Source organism: Protopterus annectens, chromosome 4.part0 (genome assembly GCF_019279795.1).
Source record: "Protopterus annectens isolate FY-2018-M chromosome 4.part0, PAN1.0, whole genome shotgun sequence".
NCBI classification, from domain to species: Eukaryota; Metazoa; Chordata; order Ceratodontiformes; family Protopteridae; genus Protopterus; species Protopterus annectens.
The window spans coordinates 1622815555-1622828665 of record NC_056733.1 but is presented as its reverse complement, the minus strand read 5'-3'; the positions used below and the strand labels follow the sequence as shown (position 1 = coordinate 1622828665).

The 13111-nt window shown below is 40.5% G+C and overlaps 1 protein-coding gene across 1 annotated transcript in view; it reads left to right on the top strand.

Annotated features, from left to right (window-relative positions):
* Positions 1 to 13111, top strand: part of FAT2 (FAT atypical cadherin 2) — a 1015713-nt gene that overhangs the window by 838492 nt on the left and 164110 nt on the right. Inside the window, exon 16 of the mRNA XM_044069413.1 lies at positions 4081 to 4295. Within this exon, the coding sequence (XP_043925348.1) occupies positions 4081 to 4295 (215 nt within the window). The remainder of the gene's footprint in view (positions 1 to 4080; positions 4296 to 13111) is intronic.

The window sequence follows — 13111 nt, the reverse complement described above, 5'->3', positions numbered from 1 at the left end:
GGTGTCAGCACTCTCAACCTCTGGAGACCTCTCTCCCTCTGAGCCACTGTATAAGGGCCGAGTTTCTCTGGTGGGCAGGGGCCTGTGCCAAGAACAAGGGTCTTTCCTTCACCCTTCACCCAACCGGGCAGACCATTGCCACCGATGCCTCAGACATTGCAGAAGGCAGGTGCACCCAAGGTCTTTGGAATGCCCAGCAACTTCCCTTACACATCAACCAGAAGGAAATGATGGCAGTACAAAAGGCTCTGACATCCTTCAAACCCCATCTCAAGCCAGGGGTTCTCCTTATCCAAACAAACGACACCAGAGTAATGTGGTACATCAACAAACAGGGAGGGACCCATTCCTACCCTCTGTGCAGGCTAGCCATGAACCTCTGGCTTACAGCCTCTTCCATGAGATTACACCTACTAGCCCAACACCTACCAGGGATCAACAACACCCTGGCAGACCACTTAAGCAAAAACTTACTGAACCCCCATGAATGGTAGCTCAACAGGAAAATCTTTTTACAAATAACTCAGGAGTGGAGGACTCCAGAGGTGGATCTCTTTGCTTTGCTTCTCAACCATCAGCTGAAAAAATGCTGTACCAGAGAGTATTACCACCTAGTGTGAAGGTGGATGCCTTGACCTTCCTCTGGAACACCCTCTTTGTGTACTCATTCCCTGCTCTGCCTCTTATGCCCAAGGTACTGATCAAAATAAGGGAGGAGAGACCAAAGGCCATCCTCATTGCTCCAGACTGGCCCAGACAACACTGGTACCCCTTACTGCACAGCCTGACATTACAGCCTCCCAGCCAGCTTCCCCTGATCTCAGACTTCTTGACTCAGGTGGGGGGGATGAAATGCTGCACCCAGACTTGCAGACTCTCAAACTATAAGCTTGGCTAACACTCTAAAGGCAAACAAGGGGCCCCTGTTAAGCAAACAGGTCCTAGACATTATCACAGAAGCCAGAAGGCCCAGCACCAGAATATCCTATGCAGAAAAATGGAAAAGATTCTGCTCCTGGAGCCAGTCCAGAGGGGGCAATACCTCACAACCTTCCATCCCTCTTATCCTGGACTACCTAGCGGAGCATCCAATCATCAATGTTCCTTTTGAAGAGGCCAAAGAGGCACTCTGCTTGACATGTATGGGGAGTCTATTCTGGAGTCTGGGGAGTCTCTGTGTCAGGAACCTATCCCTCCAGCATGTTTTGTTCGTTGTGATGACAAGGTTTAGATCCCTGGAGCGTGTGGCTCTGGGGGCTTAAGATTTCTTTAAGTGTAGCATGCCCAACAGCTCCGGGTTTGACATGGCCTTGTATGTTAAGCAGAGATTGCCTCTGAGTAGACAATATGTGATAGAGTATAGCTGGAGTTTTTTTAGACAGTCAGCATAGGGCATATTTTGTTTTATTAAAGGAGTGGTTTTAACCATTGTGACCCTCGTTGCTTCCTTTGGGTGCATTATTTTTATCTTTTGTTATTTGTTGCTTATAACACACTGCACCTTTTGTAATATTTGATATAGAAGGTATGAGATCTTTCATGTAAGTGCATGGATACCCTTGAAAGCAAAGCATTTAAATTCAAACATTCAAGCCATAAGGTAGACAGTGTTGGGTCAGGTATATATAGCATTCATTTGAAGTTGAGATTGCAAGTCAAGCAGTAATTGTGTATCATAAGTTTTACCATTTTTTGCTCAATCCTCCCTCTGACAGTCTAGACTCCCCATGGATCTCCTATTGATCCATTCTTTTTACCAGGAGTGATAGCTCTACATATTTGCTATCCATGAGGTAAGAATTCAGAATGATGCCATTATCTTTTCTGGGGACTGGTATTTTCTTCTTTAAGCCCTAGCAACAGCTGCCATGACTTTGGCTAATGCTTGTATTTTGCATATGATGTTGTCTCTAGTTTCAGTTCTGTATGTTGCAGATGCAAAAGTGGGTCAAAGTCCTCCCCTGGACTAGCCATGGCACTCTTTCTCCTGAGGTGGGTGAGCTAGCATTACCCCCTCCATTCTCACCTCCTCCATACCAACTCCTCTAGTGTCTGAACCACTAGTAAAACTCAGATCAGCTGGGGAAAAGTCAGAGAGCTTTATTCCTCTGACCCATGGAGGTAGCTGGAGAAACATCAGTGCTTTACCCCTCTGACCCATGGAGGTGACTGGGGAAACATCAGTGCTTTATCCCTCTGACCGATGGAGCTGGCTGTGGAAATGTCAGTGTTTTGTCCTTCTAATCCATGGAGATGGCTGAGAAAATGTCAGTGCTTCATCCCTCTGACCTATGGAGGTAGCTGGGGAAACATCAAGGCTTTATCCCTCTAACCCATAGAGGTGACCTACTTGTAACAGTTCCCATCAAGTCTCAGTGACTATGAACTACACACCTGTCTGTTTCTGTCTGGGCTGACTCAAGGTTACAGTCCAAAAAATGTAGGGAGAATGAATGACTGTACTCTGTTTAAAGAAACTTGAGGGCAGAGAGTGCATTTGTTTAATCCAATAACACACACGAGAAATGTTTGACCAAAGACATTTAGGTGGAACTGGGCCTTGATCCACAGAGTCCCAGGGTGACAGCCAGAGTTGGTCTCCTTTTGAATTGCTTGGCTGACTGACACAGATAGTAAAAAAAGGTCATCAGGTATTCACCCACATCTAGTAATTAGGTGTAGTAATTAATAAAGTTGCCAAATGTTTAGATTGCATTTTCCAGAGACAAATACAGAATATGGCTTTCTGCTGAAAGTCTTTTAAGGAATTAAGTTGTAGAAAGCACCCGTTAACCTGATGCCTGAACTGTTATTTAACCAAGATTATGCAGTGTAAGAGAAAATCCAATAAATACATTTATCAGGGCATGGCCTATGTCTATGTTAAATACTGTAGAACTAGCAGGTAAGAAATCTTAGTTCAAAACTGTTAATGAGTTAATTTGTGAGTCCAGAGAGTACAGGGATTCCTTCCAGTTTCATGTGCCTACTGTGTGACTTTAGGTAGGTCACTTAACATGACAGTACTCCGAGATCACCCCTGACAATGGACAGTTTGTCCAGTGGGCTTATCAGGTCAACAAACAGGTAAAATAAATACATAAATAAAAATAAAACTGATTTTAAATGCAGATTCAAAACACAATGCAGTAAGCCAACTTGTGGGTATACTATAGAGAATCTGTCCATTTTGCCAGGGTTAATTTACCAAACTCTGCTTAATGCCAACATGACTCAAGTCATGGGTAAATACACAAGAGTATGCAGATTGCTTTAACTTGCTTCTTAATATAAATTGTAGGCAAATATCCCAAGAGCATGTAACTTGCTTAAAATAAATCAGGTGTAAATATTTGTATTTATTTTTTATTTTAACATTTGCTTACCGCGATAGTCTGACTTGGAACGAAGCCATTTTGAGCAGAGACCCAGAGAGAAACACTCCACATGTAAAATAGAATGTCCAGAAGAGTGTGCACCTTGCTTGAATTTATTTCTTTAAAGATCTTCTAACAAAACTCTAATCCCAAGAGATGCTCTGAGGAGATCTGCATCCTGTGTAATGAATGTGGTGCTGGGGTTTGTTTGTTTGTTTTTTCATATTGTATTGTATGACTTGTTTTTCAGTTAGTTCCATTTTATTGGGATGATGCAGTGCACTGATTATGCAAACTGATTTTGAAAACTGTTCTGTTTAAAAAAATGTTTATGAAGCTGGTTATCTGGCAGTGGATCACCTTCTTCATTCCAGTCTCCAGAACAGACCATAGTCAGCATTTTGCATTTTAGCTGTCTACATTTTGTCTACCATCAGCTACAACACTGTTAAATAACACAACAATATTATTTTTGGTTCAGAATGTCAGCCATAACTTAATACATAAAGCATGCTGTCTGTCTTTTGAAGTATTCACCTGCTTTGCTCTTAAGAAAGTATAACTGTATGCATGATAAAAACTGATCTATGCAGTATGAATGACAGCAACTTCATTAATAATTTTTATTTGATCATCTTTTGCATTGTTCTGTTGAAACATGAAAACAATACACTTTTTAATGCATTTGTTTCTGTTAATCCAGGTGCTTTGTATGTGAGGGGAAGCCTTGATTATGAAGTATGCCATGGTTACTTCCTGTCTGTGGAGGGTGCAAGAGGTGGGTCCTCCACCCTGAGTGACATTACCACAGTTATTATTAACGTGACAGACATCAATGACAACATACCACAGTTTCTTCAAGACTCGTACAGCATAGATGTTAATGAGGACACTCCTGTTGGAGAAGTCATCCTTAAGGTAATTTGGAAAGAGTCAGTTTTATTGCAAAGTCTACTGAAGAAGCAATGTATTGGTGTAGAAAAGTACATAGGTTAAAATGGTAAACACGTTTTGACATCATAAGTAGGTTATTTTATAAAATGATGTTTTGCTGTTTGCAGGAATGTACTACCAAGCAAATCAGCAGTTTTTTAGTATTTTGTAATCACTCTAGATTATGTATAAAATATCATGCAAACAAATACACATTTGTACCTCAGGAAAATGTATTATCCGAAGTTGAACTATTAGTACTGTCAACGAATGTATAGTGGAAAAGCCCTGAAATTAATTTAACTTAGGTGGACCAATACAGTACATAGCGTTCAACACAGATCTCATTCAACACAGAAGTTTGATAAAACTGTTTGCAAATCAGGCATTTTTCAAATCACTTTGAAAATAGGCAAACTGTCTTTTGCTAGGAGAATGTCACTTTATTATCAGGGATGAATAGAACAAACCACATAAATTAACTTAAGTACCCTGCGTAACATAGTAGGTAATGAATTTGGCTTTATCCCTGCCATAGCAACGCCATCCAGATTTGAAATTAGTGAAATTTGCCCTCCACAACTGCCAGGTAGTGAATCATAAGGAAGTGGTACAAACGTAGCATCGAGTGAGGACTGAATGGGCTATCAGCCAACCAAGAGAAAGACAGAAAAAGACACATTTTATTTCACACAGGCTAAATATAATCGGTGGGCACCAGAGCTCCGCTGTGGCGACCCCTAACCAGGAAAAGCCGAAAGACAACAACAACAAATATAATTGGTGGGCAATTGCATACATTTTTGGTATGACAAGCATGTGTTATACTGTAGCACAAAGCTTTAATTCCAGAGTTACGAACTAAGCAAAAGATAATTAGTGAAAAAGCCCCATATTAGGGATACTTTTCAAATGCTGGTACAGTTAACTTAGAACTTCTCAAAATATTATCAAATTTTAAGAGGTATGGAAAAATGGTTGAGAACTCATAAGATATGTCCCTCCAAAATCGAGACAATTGAGAGGCATTTTTAACCATTACATGGGGAAAGTAAAATGTATGTTGCGGTCATATATTAGAACCAAAAGTCATCCATCTAAATTAATAGTTTATAGTAAGAGCTGTACGTTTCTGGAGAAAAAAATAATCAAGCTACTGTAAAATAATTAGTCTATATCAGTAAAAGGTAATTGTATCATTTATAACAGTACAGCTGAATTCAATTTCTGGTCTTAACTATTTTAATTAGAAAAAAAAAAACATGTTGAATTCTAGGATATACATAAATTGTGCTTTTAGGAGACGCATTGAAAAGAGAGAAAATGATCACTATTTTTTCAAGAGAATGCACAAAAATTGATTTCTTACTCTGTATACTGATTAAGTGCAAAGGGTTTTTCACCTCCGTGTTTGTTAGGAAAGGATGGGAAAATGCTGACTTAATGAGGTACAGTAAGGGCAAATGGTTAAATGGGAAAATTACCAGGAAGAAACTTCAGGGGTATTCAGAACAGTAAAAACAGAAGGAACATATAAGCTGCCTGTCTGGTACTAAATGAGTTAGCCATGGCACATGTTGATCCACTTAGTGAACCATAGAGTTTTGTCTTGTAGACCAGAAGCACAATAGAGTACAATGCCTATGATATCTATGCACAGTACTAGCCTGTCACTCCCACACAAAGAAAGTCACTGCATGGAGGGATTGCTTCAGTTCCTAAGTACTTTCTTGTTATGTGTGTGCATCAATATGGCTTCTTTTCTTGATCCAGTTTTTCTGTGGTGTGGTAGCCAGTACAGTGGACAGAAGGGACCCAGTTGTATGTGCTTGCTGCTATGGACTTCAGCAAGACCTGGGTCACATGCGTTTGTTATGAACTTCAAAGAGTTTGTGAGTGGGACCCCAACTTGGTAACATGGACAGAAAATGGATAACTGACTAGAAAGAAATAATGCCATTTGTGGTCAATAGTTTGGAGCAACATAGTCATTATGTGGGTGTCATATGAATCATTTCTAGACACAGACATGTTTAGTATAGATATGTCAAACATCACAATAGGGTTGGATTGCAAAGTCAGCCTTTTCACCTTTAAGGCCAACATTTTTGTTGATGTAGAGATCCATCTCCAGCATACATGTTGAAGCTGGTAGGCTAGAAAGATAAGTAACAGTGTTGGCTGAAATAACAATGGAAACCTAAAGTGTACTGTTCACTTTCTGAACCATATTTTTTCTAATTAACTTCATTTCCAATTCTACTCCTTATGTTAAAGTTACAAGTAATTAAAAAAATGAAGATTATAGTGTGCTGTTTAATTTAATTTTTTAGGTTCACTGTTCACTCAGTTTTTCATTTTTCTTTATAACCCCACCCATAAAATGATGTAATATGAGGAAGTGAGCAAACATTTACATTAATTTGTAAAGCATTATGGATAAGCAAAACATCCACCTTTAGAGGAGCAACTTTTTTGTTACATTGTGGTTTCACTACTAATTCTTCAAATGATGTTAATTTTTCAATGCATGGTGCCTTACTTGTAAGATCTTAATTGGAAGCTTTTCTGTCTAGGAAGAAAGTAACCCATACATTAATTCAGATAATGAGGCATTATGGGTGCAGTCTTTCACTAAGTCTTGGCACGCAGTTTTAGCTCCCTTATCAACAAAATAAAATACAAAAAACACATTTTTTGCATCAAAAACTGAATGATTTATTATTGCATATTATAAAGGACTACATACCCAAATTCAAGAGTTTTTTACATATACTTGATTTAGCAGATTCATTTTAGAACATCGAAAGCCCATAAAGTTGAAACTCAAAACATTGAAACCAAAATCTTGAAAATTCAAAACACTGAAAACTCAAAACATTGAATCCCATAACATTGAAAAAATATAGGAAACCAACATGTACTATATTCCAGCACAACTACGTACAGGAGCAAATAAAAAACAAACCAAGTTATACTTCTTCAAATATAAGCAGGGGGCACCCCCTGCTACTTAAATATATCAACTCCAAGATCGCACTACACTACACTAAGATGTGTTATGTTGTAGTATAGCAAGTAGGAAGGGAACATGACGGAGGCTACCTATGAAACTCTGGTAAGTATTGGAGAGATATATAGTAATGTGTAATGTTTTAAAAGTGAAGTAGTGTTTCTAAGAGAAGGTTGAGGATAGTTTTTTACAATTTAAACAGGCAGTCAAGAAGTGCGGAATTGTATGTTTGCTGTTTTGTTCTGTGTAGTGCGATTTCAGAGTTGATATATTTAAGTAGCAGGGAGTGTGGGGGAAGCCACCTGCTTATATTTGGAGAAGTGTAATATGCTTTGTTTTTTATTTGCTTCTGTATGCAGTTGTGCTGGCATATATTAAATGCTGGTTTCCTATGTTTTTCCGGTGTTATGGGATTCAAAGTTTTGAGTTTTCAGTGTTTTGAATTTTCAAGATTTTGGTCTCCAGTGTTTTGAATTTCAGTGTTATGTCCTTTGGATGTTCGAAACTGAATCTGATTTAGCAAGGGACCAATGCACTTTTAAGTTCCTTGATAGGGAGAATTTTAGAAAACACATAATATTTGAAGGGGTAATTGTGTGGAGGAGAGAAAACGAAACTGATCTTTGGTGGTGTTATAATCTAGAAATTAGTGTAGAATGCCTGTGACTTGGGAGAGAAAGATGCTACAAATGCATAGCTAGGGAGTGGGATAACTTAACATTAAAGTCATTGTATATGACAATCTTTAGGTTATGTCTTAAATAGTGTATTCAGTTCCTTTGGTCACCACTGTGCAAAGCAAAGTTAGCAATAAAGGTGGTTGCTGTCCAGGACCCAGAAGGGGCAGAGGCCCAATTAGAAGCAATCTCTCCTTAGCCTGAACAAGCAAATAAGAGCACTAGTGAAATTTTCTAAAGCCAACTTCAAGTCCAAATTGGCCACATCTGCTAGAGACAGTCATTAGGCTTTCTTCACATATGTCAGCAATCTCAAAGGAAGCACCCAGATCTTTTTAGAACTGGTGGTCAAGGATACCACATACACAAATGCTGTAGATATAGCCAACCTACTGGTTGACTGATTCAGTGAAAACTTCACTCCTCTGCCCTTCCCATCAATAAATCAGGACATCCCCAGTACCTGCCCCCTCCCCTTATCTCTAGGGAACAGGTCATCACTGCCCTCTCAAAGGCAAAAAATACACCCTCCATGGGACCCGATAACATCCCAGAATGTATCCTACATGAACTCAGGCATGAACTTGCAGCACCATTAGGCACCCTATTCAACCAAAGCCTGAGTACCGGCTTTGTCCCAGCCGAGTGGAGGACAGCCACTGTCATCTCTTTGCACAAAGGTGGAGAATCCACTGATCTGGGAAATTATAGACCCATCAGCCTAACTAGTCTGATCTGCAAGGCCATGGAATGGATTATCATGGACCTGATTAACAGGGGCATTGGTAACCTCCAAACACTCAGTCCCACACAGGTTGGCTTTGTTAAGGGGAGGTTGTGTCTGTTAAATCTGGTCGACTTCTTTGAGATAGTCACCAAAGCCATGGATGAAGGAAAGACAATGCACACCACCTACCTTGACCTGGCCAAGGCCTTTGACACTATTCCCCCACTCAGGCATAATAGGCAAACTCACTCAACTAGGTATCAATCCATATGTTATCAGATGGGTAGCAAACTGGCTTACTAATAGAACCCACAATCAAAATTAGGGGAAGCCACCTCAGGCAGTAAACCTCTAATGAGTGGCGTACCCCAGGGATTGGTTTTGGGGTCTCTATTATTCGGGATATACTTCTCTGAGGTGCATGTCAAAACTTGTGGACTATGGGTGACCAGGTTTGCAGATGACTGCAAGCTGGGCACTGCCATCAATTTCCCAAGTGATATGGACGTCCTCCAAGAGGGTCTCACCCAAACAAATGACTGGTCCAAGAAACATGGCCTCAAGCTGAATGCCAAAAGATGCATCATCATCCCGTTTTGGGAGAGTGATGTCCCCACATATTATCACATTAATAACAATGTCCTAAGCATGCAATCAGTCATGGGGGATTTGGGCACCCAGGTTGATAGCAACCTGACTTTTGACCACTTCCATTGTATGAAAGGGTTTTATGTGGCACACCTCATAAGTAATGGTATCTTATCCAGGGACAAGGAGGTCATAACATCCCTGTATTCTTCCCTTATAAGGCCAATTATTGAGTACAATGCCCCCTTTGGCATGTACCTCACAAAACACATGCAGCAGCTGGAGAGACCAAAGAGGTTCTTCACCAGAAGAATCCAGGGCCTCAAACATCTACCCTACACAGATAGGCTAAAAGCCCTGTCCCTCCAATCAGTTTCATTCAGAGGTGACCTCTGTCTGGAATACAAATTAATCTCAGACCCCACCTTGATGGGACTGCTGCATATCCGCAAGTCAAGCTCCACTCGAGTAAGCCGCATGCACAACCTGGTCTGTGACATCAACAGGACTTGTTGGCGGGACAGATTTGTGTTCCAAAGACTCCCCCCATATGGAATAGACTCCAACTCCACCTCAAGCAGAGTACCTCATTATCCCCTTTGAAGCACAACCTGGATAACTGGATGGGAAACAGAAAATACACCCCTAGGATTCCACCTGTGTCCCTAATGGACAAGGCTTTGGGTGCTGGCTAAACTCTTGGGAAGGCTTATAAGGGCCCCTGGGCCAATAGCCTAATAACATCTTATGATCCTATGATGGGTATGGAGTGTTAGGGGTCAGTAGGCCTGTCACATTTTCAGATTTACAGATTGGAACATTTGTTATTGAAATGTATGATTTTATAGGACAAATGGTATTCACAACCAATGCAATGGAATGAACTTCATTTGTTTTTTTGTCAAAGTAAAACTCATTTTTGTACACTGGATTTTATCTACTGTTTTGTGTGATATTAAGACATTTCAGTACAAAATAATTGTTTTATGCTGCTATTAGTGTAAACGTAAGAAAATGTATAACTTATAATTTTATGTTTGTCACTTTCCATGTTTTTTTCCACAGGACACAACTGCCCAAATGGGTGCACAAAGAGAGGCAGGTGGCAACCCTATGGGGCACTCAGAAGTGCTTGTTATTCACATAATAGTGAGGGGGTAAGAGAGTGGGATATATTTCTATGGGAGGAAAGTGGAGAAACTACTGAAAAAGGAACGCTTTGCAAAAGGATAAAGTGGAAAGAACTGACAGAAATGGAAGCTGAAAAGAAGCAAATTAAGTAGCAGTATAAGAAAAGATTAGCCCATGTCCAAGGTGACATAGGCAATGCTGGAGTGCAAAGCAAAGTACGGGGTCCACAGGCACCCTGAACAGATGCCAGTGGAAGTTACACTTAGCATGTGAATGTGTGGGTAGCTGTATTGTGAAATAAACCACCAGTATGTTTCTTTCTGCTTATGCCAGAACATCTCTGCTTCTCTATCAGATTCATATTGATAATCTGCTGTTTCTTCTGACTCGATAAACATAGAGCCATACAGTCTCTCTTTTCATCTGATTTCTGATTTAAGCCAAAAAACATTTCTGCTCAACACATATAGCCTATCACTGTCTTTTGAAGAACTTATATAATGAGAGAACCTGCTGCTGTATGAGTGGATGTCCTTCTATATCCCTGTTGCAGAATTCTTCACCTTAGGGATCTCCTGCCAAGGATAGCCCAATATCCGACTAATATAACAAAGCTTTTTGATAAAGTATGTCACATGTATTCTACATATACAGGATGTAGAGCATAAAGGTGATGTACAGATGCAGTTACCCAGAACTTCTTTGCCACTATTTCAAACGCCATCATTGTTCGTTGGTCTGAATACCCTTTTGCTGTGCTGAATACTTACCCATCAGATAAGTGCATAGTTGAGGTCTTCTTTTCTTTTTCCTTTGGTCTTGTTCGCTTTTGGTTACCTGAAGTTCATGTCATCCAAGAAGGGAAAATGTCAGCGTAGGTTGTAGATTCCTCATAAGGATCGCCACAGACAGTGTCTTTTTTGTCTGGGTGCCTCCCACAACCATACATCCTGTAGCATTTGTAAGGCATTTGTGCCTAAGACATTTAGAAGTCTTCCCTGGCCATCTATGTCAAAAACCAGTGGCTTAAAATGTTAGCCTAGCATAGCATGAGGAAATCTAATAACCCCAAGGTACTGTTAAGTAAGAAGAAGGCCAAGAAATCTCAGATGGAATCTTTGGCTGTCCAGTCTCTACCAGACATTTCTGTAGAAGCAGATGATAGCTTTGTAGGCCATCTGGTGTCTTTGTCAAATTTCTCTGCCACAACCCCATCAGAGGCAGGCATGGATCCTTCATTTCACATGTCCTGTGAAGCTTTGCAGGCATCTGCTCTGGACATTGAGGGGGAACTGTGGTTAGTTATCTTAGAGGCCCCTAGAGGGATTCCGCAGATTCTGGTCAGAGAAATGGTTCTGGGTACTTTTATTGAATCTTGTCAGAGTTTGGTACCTCCAGTGTTTCTTAGAGCTGATGGCCCTACCACGAAAAAGCAGAAGACTAAACATTCTTCTATACACCCTAATGATCCTCAAAGGGAGTGGAGTTTACTCAGGGCCTTTTTAATGTCTCAATGACCCTGAAGCCTCCTCAAGGGGTTTTCATGCCTACTCACTCCTTGGACTTCAACTCCTTCCAAACAGACTAGGGAACCTGATTCCTCAGATGAAGATTCAGAGTCTGATGAAGGGTCCTTGTCTTACTCTTCCCAGATGTCTTTAGCTTTGGCTTATGATTCTGAAGATGAGGAGTCCATTAGGCCTGAATCTCCTTTTGATGAATTGTCTTTTGGGGACACAATGGTTAGAATGTTGGAATACTTTAAGTGTGATTCTTCTCAAGTGTCAGCTATCCAGAAAAGGTATTATAAGCTGCTTTAAGTGGACACTCCTAAACCTTCTGCAGTACCTTTTGTGTTGGCTGCTTTGTTAGACACCTTTACAGCTGCTTCTAAGTATCCTGATTCTCAGCCTCCTGATTCAAAGAAACCTGACAGGTTCTACAAGGTTCCTGAGGATTATCAATTTTTGTTTTTAAGTGTCCTTTTGCTGACTCTGCTGTGGTATCAGTCTCCTCTGAGAAGCTTTCTAAGCTTTTGCCATCTTCCAAGCTTCTTTCTTCAGATAAGGATAGTAGGGTAATGTAGAGAACTGGTAAGAAGGTTTATACTGCTTCTATTTTGGCCTTTTGAGCCATTAATTACCAGACAACATGACCAAACATGCTCTGGCCTCGACTGCCCACGTTTGTCAGGTTATTTCTGACCTCCCTGATTCTGAAACAAAATAGTCTGCTCTATTTTAGGTTTTACCTCTCAGGTGGATTGCCACTCTATCAAGTGCAGCTGTGATGCTGATGATGCCACTTTCAGAGCTGCTGCCTTTGAGTCTGTCATGCGGTGTTATTCTTGGCTGCACCTGCAATTGAGGCCAAGTTGTTGTATTTTGGATATTAAAAATCTCTTTGGGACTGCGTCTGCTGATATGTTTGAGTTTCTTCAAGAAAAAGATAAAGCTTTGCAGGGCCTTAAACACATTTTTGTGTACACTATCCCTAAGTTCCAGAAAAACTGACCTACTAGGTCTTTTGTTTGCAGGCAGCCTTGTCAGGTCAAGAAGGGTGTTAGGTGAGCTCCTCCTGCTAAGTCTTCTCAAGCTTCTGCAGCTTAGAAGTCTTCTTTATCTGACAAGCTTGCTTTTCTTTGACATCTTGCCTCCCTACCCCT